Source organism: Dreissena polymorpha, chromosome 13 (assembly GCF_020536995.1).
Source record: "Dreissena polymorpha isolate Duluth1 chromosome 13, UMN_Dpol_1.0, whole genome shotgun sequence".
NCBI classification, from domain to species: Eukaryota; Metazoa; Mollusca; class Bivalvia; order Myida; family Dreissenidae; genus Dreissena; species Dreissena polymorpha.
Genome location: NC_068367.1, coordinates 17,374,127 through 17,386,497, shown reverse-complemented (window position 1 = coordinate 17,386,497; position 12,371 = coordinate 17,374,127). Strand labels below are relative to the sequence as shown.

Sequence of the window (12,371 nt, the reverse complement as noted above, 5' to 3'; positions counted from 1 at the left end):
AGACAGACGAAGGACGGACAACGCCAAAACAATATCCCTCCGCCTATGGCGGGGGATACCAATGCATATTTTGCTACGCATCAGTCAGTTTCGAAACAATTACTAACCACATGGTGTTTTGTCATCTTGTACCTATTACTTCCTAGAAATCTAATTTACTGGACAATTAACAATCAATTGGTACTTGACTTAGCTTTTACTGAACACGAGGGCCAGTATTCTACTTTTTTCATGCACCTTCTGCTGCCATTCTACAGTCTTAGCACTAGGGCCAGTGGAATTTCACATACTAAATGTTCAATTTACCAACCTGTGCTTGAGGTACGGCATAACCAGTTTCTGGTGATGCAAAGACAGCCATCCCATTTTGGTAGGTGTATGGAACTCCATTGGAAAACATAACAGCTCCCGGGGACACGGGCGACTCTGTGAACAAACACGGCATATTCACTGCTGAGAAGAAAGTATACCTATATACTAAAGATATAAATGGTTCAATGGTCTTATCTCTTTTCAGTATCTGCAAAACTTGTCTGTCCAGTCTTTAAATCTTGTTTTTATTTTTATTTCAAAACATAAACTACCAAGTTACAAATTTGAAAATAGGTTATATTGCCACTTCAAACTCTATATAACGCTGATCTCTACATCATGCTAATTGTGGAAAGTATAGTATCAAGCTAAAACACTTCAATAAAAAAAAAATCTCCAGTATTATCATCTAAAACAAACACATGCTGAATAAATATATATATTTACTTCCAACAGATACCAGACTAATTATCAACATTATTGTTTTAGAAATTGTAACTTCCGCTCCCAGTCCTTAAGGACAAGTTGTTTCTGAACAGAAATGTCTTGCATCAACACACTGACATGGCATTTTATATCGTGCAATTACATCAAACAAAATGTTCATTAAAGTATTAAATTATATACATCCATTTCAATATTTTTTTCTCTGACAGCCAAGTTTATATGCATTTTACATTGTCCCAAGTTGAAAAGAGTCAAATGAGCACAATCAAATTATAGAAAACCGCATAAATGCCCATTACCCAGAGTAGGTTAGTTACATTAAGCAAAGGTCAATAAAACTTGTGTAATATTTTTAACGAGTCAATCCTGATATGCCTCTAGCATAAAGATTCCAAGTCCATAAAACAAACAATTTTGATAGTGTGACTATACAGAAACGTAAAGCTTTCATAGAGTGAACCCTAATTATTTCACATCTTGCCTCTTTGGTTTGCATGGCATCTAGACAATTTTGTTTTTAAAAGGCATTTGTTAAAATACCTCATCCCAGGGTTGTCATTATGATTGTAAACAATGGATTATTTTGGAATAGTAACCGATTTGGCTGGGGGTCAAGGCGGCCTTGGTCCCCTTGTAGGTCCAGGGCAAGGCCCTGGTAGGGGGGTCGAGGGCAAAGCCCCCTGACCGAAAACAAGTTCTAGACATTTAAGGGACAAAATACTGCTATTCTAGCATAAAAAGTTAAAATAAGTTATAAAAAGAATAGAAAATTTTAAGATTTTCACATTTTTAGTTTACTGTACATTGTAAAAACATATTATATTGATAGATCTTTGCCAGTTCCAATTCTATCCAATACCGGATAATCCAGTATTATTACGATTTCTTTTTTTTCGAAACCAAATTGCGGCCAAAATTGACGATGCATGTCGTCCGCCATTTATCGCAAGTGCATATACAAATTGAATTGTGGGATTGGGGAATTCCCATTGAACATGCGCGAATCACACGACGCAATTTGAGAGCATTGAGAACCGTTTATATTTAGTAATTGCATATGTATGCATAGTTTGGTAATCTCAAAACAGGTTATTTACCTACTTATTACATTATGTGTTATAACCATTTGTATAACAAAATGCATTATTTAATCGAAGTATTGTCAAATGCGTATAATTAAATGTGTTATCCGAAATCATTTTCAGATTTCATTATTCACGGAAAATTTAAAAATTCTAGCAACAGACACACATTTCTCGTGATTTTTATGTACAGATGAAAATCATGCCAAAATTAGACTTCATGTATAACATCACGTCATTCTTCCTCTGGGAAAGCGTGGACTTAAATATTTAGATGCTGAATAACAACTTCGTAGCGCAGAGGTCACCAGGGCCCTCAATCCATTTTAGGGGAATAGCAGGGGGAATTTTCGCGGCGTTTCCCTTTTTGGGGGATTTTTAACTTACTCTCTAATTATTACATTTGTACATGTTTGCACTATATTCATTGCTTATTTCATAATTAAGTATGTTTGATAAGATTAAATTAAAATAGAATTGAGATATAGTAATCATGAGACATCTATCTATAGAGGGGGGGGGGGGGGGGGGGGGGGGGAATGCGGCCGAATTTCGGCCGTGGATTTGACAGAATGACGGCCCTGTTCACTAATATCTTTTATTTTGGTAGAAAATCAAAGAGCATTTTTTAATATGTAGAAACCTTTTCTCTAACTAAAAAAAATAGTTAATTACGCTCTACAGTGCTACATTCGTTGAGATGCGGTCAGTAATAATCTGTGAAATGTACAGCTATTTGATACAGTTTCACGTGGGGTCGGCGTGTATTCGGCTGCCTGAGCGCTGATTGGTGGACGTACTTACCAAGAAGAATTTGATTGACAGCTGGAAAAATCAATATTGGCAACTCGCTGAGAAATTCATTGAAAACAGTAGCTCTTAGACGGAGTTAACAGACTGACTGAATGACCGGGCGTCGCTCTACTATACCACGGTTATTCCTCGTCAGTTATTGTCGGTTTGCGTGATCTTAACTTCCCATCGCAATTTTAAAGATTCGGGAAAAACAACCGATTTCTGGCAATTTTAACCAATGAATTCGATCGGCAATCGGTTAATAATGACAACCCTGCATGCCATCCCTATTACAGAATAAGTTGGTATACTTACATGGGTGAAAGTGCAGACTTTTAAAAATACTGAAATCTGGTCAAATAATGATGATATAACAGTTTTTACTATAGTTTATTAAGGACAAATATTATGCAAAATACTGAAATCAGTATTAATACTGAAAACTTTCACCCATGTACTTATAATTATTAACAAATCACATTACACAAACATCTATACATGTATACAATTTCTGTTATTTCCTGAAGACCATACAACATTTACTTTGCAACTTAGTTTAAATCATGCACTTCTGTAGTTAGTATTATAGAAATGTAATATTGTCACATCATAATTAAAAATGTAAGCTTACCGAAAGCCCTTGGCAAAACTTGCTGTAAATGAAATGGGAAGAACAAGTGTTAGGCAACAATAAATACCATGCAGATCAACATACTATTAAGGCCAAACATATGGGAAAGTTAAGTCTTGATGATCTTTAAGATACACCTTTAGTCCACATATGAACTTGATCACTGTACCAATCTCTTGGGGGCGTTACATCTGTTTGCTTCCAGCAGAATAATAAGACACATAACCAAAAATCATTTATTTTTAAAGAATATCCAAAAAGGTTTAAGTACATTTTAGCTATTGCCAGGCAAATTAGCTGACTATTTGAATCATTTTAAACTGACACTCCACCCCCACCCCCTCTAAAATGTTCTCAAATTTACACCAATCTCAAAAATGGTCCTGGGAACTAAAGAAATTTTCAGAATCCCTGGCATCTGCTGAAAATCAAACTTCCTTCAAAATCAGCAAATATTTTAATAAGGATTTCACACAACCCTCAACTCCCAGTCTCATTGGTTTGCACCCAAATCCTTGCATTGAAATGTAAATGCAAACATGAACGAAAAGAAAGTTATTAGATTAAACAAAAAGAACAAGCTTTAAGTTCCCTCTTATAACCAATTATATGATGCCTTTTTTTAAATTAACTGTCTTAAAGCTTGCTCTTTGATTCTTCATGCATTACAACTTAAACATGACTTCCAAAATAAATACATACAAGAAATGTGGTTGCTAACATGTTTTCATTCAACAACCTAAACATGGGATAATATACTTTACAAAACGTGTAGAAAATCATGAGAAAACCACTTGTTTTCTTCTTTTTTCTTCATATATCAAAATTAACCTGAACCAAGTTTAACCTGTTATAACATTTCAACTTGATTCAAATCGATGATAATATTATTGTTAACATCCAAATTGCGAGCTTGATAATATTATTGTTTACGTCCGAATTGCGAGCCGTTGACCTACCATTATTAAAGTTTCGATTTGTTTGTTTTGGATTAAGTTTCAACACCTTATTTCCGAGGCATTTTTTCTGTATTATTTATGACCAAGTTACACAAAGTTAAAGCAGGTTTTCATCCTGGGACTTGAGAAAATATCATAACACATTCTATTTAAAAGGTCGATTCTTATGGTTCGTATTATTCATCAGCGGCTCGACTAGAGCCAATCAAAAGACTTGCTGGAGTCTTCAAGCCTCATTCGGTTAAACTCAGCGTTCATTGCTACACTTTTGACTCGTACACAAGATGGTTCGTGCTTATCGTGATTCGCGTTAACGGATACAGTTCAGCAATGCGTCCGAGTGGACACACATATTTCAAAATGATGCATCTATTTCGATATTTGTGCGTCATAGACACGGGACACACATGTAGATTTATCCCTGGATAATACACGCACAAATGAATATTGCAGTCGGCTCTTTTATGATAGGCGAAAAAAACAGAAAAAAATACGTTTTCAGAAATGGCAATAATTTTTTTTGGGTCAGGGGTAAAAAGTGGGTCAGTCTGTAAAAGCCAAACAAACTTTATTGTAATTTAGGCTTTATCACTTTAAAAAAAGAATATAATGACAAATATCTCAATGCATATCCCAAGTAAGCTTGCTGAATGAGCATTAAAACATTGCAGAAATATTTAGTATAAACAGTTACCTACATTTTATTCAAACAAAACAAATTGTACATGTAATGTCCCACATTCAAGAACAAGTGTGTGATCAATCCTTGAGAAAATCTTTACAATTAACATTTTAAAACCACACAAACCATACTGGGCTAGGAAATCATGTACATTTTTTCCTTGTGCTATGTTAGTTAAACACTGTACCTGCTTTCGAATAGCTGGTCCAATGTTCAACTTTCTGTCACGGAATACTAAGTTGTCTGACTGGAATTAAAGAGGCTCACGGAAAATAAATCTGTATATACCACATGCTGAATATGCTTATATTAAACAGTTAAATAATCACAACAATTGATATTAGCATTTGATGCAAAATAACACAGCTAGTTATAAGCTTACATTAATTTAGACATCTTTCAAAGTTAAATTTAAGAATAAGAACAGGCATTTTATTGTACAGCATACATTTAGTACTCTTATTTATAAGGATTAAAAAAGACAGAAAATGACACTCACTTCTACACTCACCTCCTTCTTGATAATACGGTCGGCATCTTCTTGATTTTCAAATGTTATAAACCCATAACTGAAAATAAGGCAATAATTTAGATTAAACATTATATAGATAAACCAGTAGGGTGTATAAATATGTAATCACCACTTCAAAACAAACAATTTTGGTTAGGGTCACAAGCCCCCAATTAGTGCAAGGCCCAAGGTGCTTCACAATAAAAGATTAAGTTAACATTTCTATTCCCAACTTACAGATTCAGCACTACTGGCAGGGCTCTGGTTCACAATAAGATCCATTGTTAACAAGACCTACCGGTTACCGCCAAACATCCAAGTCAATGGTGGAATGTTTTGCGTTGTCATAAATATTGCAACTATCAAGCTTAAAAGTTCTACTTTTATGCACAAAATAAGCATGTTTAGCATTCATGGTTTGATAAAATTTACATATGTATTGATACTCAGTTTCTATGTAATGTTTCATAAATATGAGAACACTTCCCTTTTGCAGGGGTGGCGAAATCTTAAAAAACTATACTTGTCCACGGACAACCATTTAGGAAATTTAACTTGTCCGTTGCTGAACTACACTTGTCCTTTTATGTTTATATAAATTATAAACGCATTTATTGATTAATGTAAAACAATGTGGAATATACCAAAATGAGTATGATTTGCTAGTTTTGTTTATAGTTGTATTTCAATAGTACATTCATTGTAGCAGTATATTATAAACAATATAAAGACTTTCTAAAACTTTTAATCTTGCAAAGCCATTGTTATTAAAACATGTGTTGAACATAGGTTCATCGTAATCTTAACAAATTAAACTAGCCCAATATGTCGACCTCATCAGACTGAGGCTATGCGCCGCGACTGGTAGCAATTTGATTATCATCAATTGGTAACCATTGAAAATCTGTGAGCCAAGTTTCTTGAAAAGTTCAGGTGCGTTTACTTAGATCATATTTTTTATCATAATCGTTCTTAGTTTTTTTGGGAGGTGGACTGCTCAAAGCTTCAGGTTTCTGCTCCGTTGTTGTAGATTTAAAAAATCTAAATGTTCCATTTTTACCATTAAAGTCGTCTAAAATAACAAGGTAGACCGTGTTTTGATTATCTTACTTTGATACTTTTTATTTCCGTCTGATTGTAAAAATAAAGAAACAAGTCTGTCTAACAGTTGGGCCTAATGTTTAAAATGCGGAATGCTCCTGGTCTCTTAAAGAATAAGGGGGATCACTGCGCAGGAGTGTTCCCGTATTTTAGCTTGATTGCTCCGCAAATAGCACTGACAAAGTGACAATGTAATCGCATGTCAACATCCGGTTTTGTAAAACTTAATTACGGCTTTAATACAATGTATTTGTTTGTATACCTTGACCCGACTTTTAAAAAACTTGTTGTCCACGGACAACTGAGTTGAAAAAAATCAGTTGCCCAGACAAGCAAATGTACGACTCGGGCAACTCGGACATTTGATTTCGCCACCCCTGTTTTGGATGCAAAAACACCTTTAACCAAGACATGTATGCAGTCAAATCTCAACAAATTACAGCTTTAAACCTTAATTATTATAAGACCTCCTAACAGTGAGTGTATTCAGAGGTACCGCCTCAATTTGATTGTCAAGACTCGAAAGATTAAGCCTTAAAAAAAATTAATTCATTAACCAATTGGTTTTTGCATTTTACTGTAGATGTAAACAAGAACTAGCAATTTTTTTAATTGATATCTCCCACCACATACAATTTGCTTGTGACATACAGACAGATGGATGGACTAACAGACAATGCAAAGTCTATATTTCTCCACCTTTGCCAGATGATAAAAACTTTCAATGTGGCTTGTACATAAGCCTAATAGACGATTCAGAAGCATAAATTCAGATCAAATGCTCTGTAAAGTTGAGTAGGAATGCTGAAAGTCCTGCATTGGAGAATAACTTTGCAGTGGACAACAAAATTTACCCCTTTGAAACACCTGCTCGATCTGCAATTATTTTGGAATCTTTTACAGCTCCATAAGCAGAGAAAAACTGCTTCAACTCTTGCTCGGTAGTCTGCAAAAACAAGATCATGTCATTTTATTTGTGCAAAACAGTGTTTTTTTCAACATTTTGGGAATGGGGCAGGGTCCCTTTGAATTAGGGGCGTTTTGACTAAAATCGGGATATCAAGTGTTGTTGTTTTGTTAAAAAAATAATACAAGTGTTTTCAGTTCAATATTTACTAAATTTACTAAGGTTGAACTTATAATGGATGGTAGTTAAACACAATATTGATATATTTTTTAACTTTCATTGGGAATTTTTAGCACCCATTGGGGAAAAATATTATTTTGGATAATTTATGGGTGATAATGTAGAAAACCTTGTAGCCAAATGGAATTTTGTGTAGCCATATTTTCTTATTTCTAGACATTGACTAATTTGGTGACTGGCAGAGAAAGGCCAAACAAATAATAGGTCTGTTTGGGGTCTCCTTGGAAAAAACAAGAGATGTGTTCGTCAGAAACACAATGCCCCCTATTGCACCATATTGAATTATTTTTTTTTGGACCATTGACCTTGACCTTGAACTTCCACCACTCAAAATGTGCAGCTTCATGAGATACACATGCATGCCAAATATCAAGTTGCCATCTTCAATATTGAAAAAGTAATGGCCAATGTTAAAGTTTTCGGACGGACAGCCCCCATATATTTGACATTTGACCTTTAACCACTCAAACTGTTCAGCTCCATGAGATACACATAGAATATCAAGTTGCTATCTTCAATAGTGAAAAAGTTATGGCCCGCATGTTAAAGTTTTTAGAGTAGACGGACGGACAGACGCCATATATTAGACATTTGACCTTGAAGGATGACCTTGACCTTCACCTTTCACCACTTAAAATGTGCAGCTCCGTGAGATGCACATGCATGCCAAATATCAAGTTGTTATCTTCAATATTGAAAAAGCTATGGCCATTAAAGTTTTCGGACGGAGGGACAGCCTGACATACTGACGGACAGTTATACTGCTATATGCCACCCTACCGGTGGCATAAAAACAGGGTGGGTAGGTAGGGATTTTTTTTTTTTTTTTAGGGGGGGTACTATCATAGAAGGCTACTAAAGCTTTTAATAAGAAATACATGTATATATATGCTTTGTTTGCTTTATATTACATCTTATATGAACAAAAATGAAAAAAAAAAAAAAAATTGGCGACCCCAATAAAATGTTGAAGGTTGGCGCCGATTCAGGAGACAAGGTCAGGTGACCCGAAACGAACCTATTTTTTTTATGACCTAAGCCCTGTTAGCTGAATATAGTAAGTTTAACACAAACATAACACTTACGTTAGCTGCTATTCCACCAACAAATATTCTGTTAGGTATAACAGTTCCATACTTTGGGGCTCCACTCAAAGGGGTCCCGCATGGGGTTGTGGTTGGACTGACATCAGTTGACGACGTCTGCGAATGTGCAGAACACAATATGTTTGTATTATATAATATACATTAATTTAATTATGATTGGCACTCTAGAATCATTTCTTGCTCGCCAAACTAAGCTCAAACATCTCAGGCACATGACTTGACATATATGAGACATTATGGTTTGTATACCTATTTTGCATTAATAGTTTTAAAGCATTTATTTTAAATTCTTTAGGACAACAGTCTATCTTTAATTGATCAGGATTGTGAGTAAGAACCTACTCAGAAAAGGAAAATCCCCTACCCAACTCACAGGGTTCAGTTACACTGGACATTTGTATATAATATAGATCCAGCAAACAACTATTTGTAAAACAAGTTTGATATTGAGCGAGAGATGTGTTTCGTCAGAAACACAATGCCCCCAACTGCGCCGCTTTGAAGCCATATTTTACCTTTGACCTTTCACCACTCAAAATGTGCAGCTCCATGAGATACACATGCATGCCAAATCAAGTTGCTATCTTCAATATTGCAAAAGTTATGACCAAAGTTTAAGTTTTTTGACAGACACACAGACCAAAAACAATATACCACCGAGGGGGGGGGGGGGGGGGGGAAGGAATATAGAAAGAAGAAATCAGCTCTGCTGAAAGGGGGAAAAATCACAAGCCTGTTTATAATTAGTTTAAACCTATTTATTTTTAGCTCGATTGCATAGAAAGTAATAGCCTAAAACCAGTACTTGGGTGTCTTACACTAAACAGGGAGATCTAAACAACGCTCCCACGGTGGGGATCGAACCCGTGACCTCCTGGTCGCTAGGCGGACACCATATCCTTTACACCACACTGCGACCTATAATTTATAATTCTAAGGCTCACTGTCCAACTAACATGGGATGTCTACCTTTAATTATAGTGCATGAGCATAACTCTGTGGAAATGGTAAATCAGTTAAGACCTTTGGCATCTTTTCTTATGAATTGCTAGCTATTCTTATTGGTATAAAACTGGGAATTTTAAATTTTACAGCACCTCACATGATTTTACTAAGTCCTTTTCTTGTTGAACCGAATAAATGGAATTATTTTTTTCAAGCCTTATAAGTGTTATCTCATTTTCACAAGTTAAAAGGTAAACCAGTCCAATAATATCAAAATTTGTACATGTTATCAAACTAAAGCAAGTGAAGAAATCTCTATATTCAAACAAAAAAACTAGAAAAGCCCATGTCATGTCAGTAAAATCCAATTTAAAGCAAAGAGTGCTTTATTGGTTGGTAACAAGTCATATAATTATATACCATCTTATATGCCTAAAACCATGAAATCATGTCAATTTTTATGGCAAATATGCAGTTTTGTTTTCCTTTTGATCTAACTATCATTAATGACATTTATAAACAATTTTTTTACTGGACACGTCGTGGATTGCCAGTTTTAGAAATTATACAGGACGTCAGGTCAATTTAAACCGATCTCTGTTAAGAACTATAAACAGACGATAGAATAAGACATAAAAGGCAACAGTCCACAGACAAGCGATGACAGCAGGGCTGCGCAGATGAACAACAGAAACATACTCAAATGATAACCCTGATTTTAAAAATTTCATATTAACAAAATGGAAAATTAACATTCAGTGCCAGTAGAACTTGGAAGGATTTTTCTGAAAAACTGATGTGCATATTCATGAATATTTACCACTGGAAGGGCTTCTGTAATTTCTATGACAATTTGCCAGACCTTGACAATGTCTGCGTAAACTACAGTGTACTAGCATACTAGTCTGCATATCATAAAATCCAACATATCATAACATATCATACAGAAAAATAAGAATGTGTGTATACAAATTTTATTCTTAATCTTATAACAAATTTCAATTCTATTACTGTTGGCATTGCAGCAACTAAGTTTTTTTTAATTTGTTTACAGTTTTATCAATATCGTGGTCTATAAACATAAGTACAAAACATTTCATGGCACATGTGATTTTCTAGCTAAAATTACAAATTGAAAGTCTTATGCTGTTTGAATATTGGATTTTTGTGTAGCTTTTATTCTTTTATTTCAGTTGTATTTCTAAACGAGATCAATTGACATGACTGCAATTCAGTGATATCCATATAATTGATGTTATGCACACAAATCATACACGTGTATAAAGAAAAGATATGAATATATAACTAACATTTAAATTGTAATAATCCATTTGTGATTAAACAGAATAAGTTCGACAGAGTCCACTTTCATGTAGAACTTTGCCGACCGGTTTCGTTCATATAACCATACACACCGATCTTCTCCTGAACACAGATCGCACACTAATCAAACAATATGTATAACACTACAATCACTCACCATTTCCATTTTTCCTGTGGAACTGTATGCTTATACTCTGAAAGTGTGTACGATATTTCTGCCAGGTATAGAGCGCTCCAATGCAGAGGTGGGTAGTTCATATCGAATATATTCGTAAATACTTCATAATATTTAACATATCTTATAAGCCAGGTAAGCAAAATGTTCAAACACAATTAGTTGAAATCATGTTAATAAGGACAACACCCACATCATATATTTATTTGACAAACGAAATAATATAGGTACACCCGCAACCCTATAAAAATGTAATCGTCCGAATTGCATTTTGATCCGGTTTTTCGCGCCACATAACTGGTATGTCGCGAGCGGTGGGTATATCTAAATTAAATGTCAACGTTCTATTTATGACATAGCTTTGAGACGCAAGTAATTTGTTTCGACACAACATCTTGTATTTAATGATTGCCACAATCAATGTTGTATTTTTATTTAAATTGAGGTAAAGCTTGACAAAGTTCGAAAATAAGTAAATATCTCTGTCAGACTCTGACATGTCAAAATAAAACTCGTTTGAGTTATTTCTATGACGTCACTGAATACTTAACTTGACGGTCTTCTTCAAGGACCTTTTCGCAGATTTTGTCATGTATTTAAGTTTGTCATTGAATGACTTTATATAGATAAATGTCAACATTGGAACTTAATAGCTGCAGTAAAAAGAATAAATTTAAAGAAAGAAAAAAGTTATCTACAACTGGACTCGAACGACTGACCCATGGGCGCTCGATGGCAATTTTTTTATTTATTTATTATCTTTATTATTTTTAGTTACCCGTTGATTATTATAATTCATACAGTTGATTATTATAATTCATACACATACTAAATCAATTAAAATCTTCCGACAAAACGTCTTCTTAAAAAAATATAGTTTTGTTAGAAGATTTTTATTGATTTAATATGTGTATGAATTATAATAAACAACGGGTAACTAAACAAAACATTGCCATCGAGCCCCTATGCACTGACCCATGCAATAAAAGTCTAGCACATTCGGCTATCTGTTCTCAAATGGAGATAGCTAAAATTCTCTCCTCTTGTATTAGCGCTATACAAGGGCGACGGTAGCGTTCATAAAGGGCGACGGTCGCGTTCGAAAAGTGCGACGGTCGTGTTCAAAGGGCGAGATATCGCATTTAAAAGGGCGAC

At 34.7% G+C, this 12,371-nt stretch overlaps 1 protein-coding gene across 3 annotated transcripts in view; it reads right to left on the bottom strand.

Annotated features, from left to right (window-relative positions):
• The window catches only part of LOC127855406 (deleted in azoospermia protein 2-like), a 28,857-nt gene extending 17,493 nt beyond the window's left edge, over positions 1-11,364 (bottom strand). The window contains exons 1-7 of one of the 3 annotated variants that reach the window (XM_052390942.1): positions 11,199-11,364; positions 8,753-8,869; positions 7,375-7,466; positions 5,408-5,477; positions 5,096-5,155; positions 3,268-3,289; positions 311-426 (exon numbers count right to left, since the gene is read on the bottom strand). In XM_052390942.1, the coding sequence (XP_052246902.1) occupies positions 311-426; positions 3,268-3,289; positions 5,096-5,155; positions 5,408-5,477; positions 7,375-7,466; positions 8,753-8,869; positions 11,199-11,207 (486 nt within the window). In that variant the 5' untranslated portion in view covers positions 11,208-11,364. The other 2 variants (XM_052390943.1, XM_052390941.1) reach the window with 2 other exon arrangements.
• Positions 11,365-12,371: the final 1,007 nt, after the last annotated feature.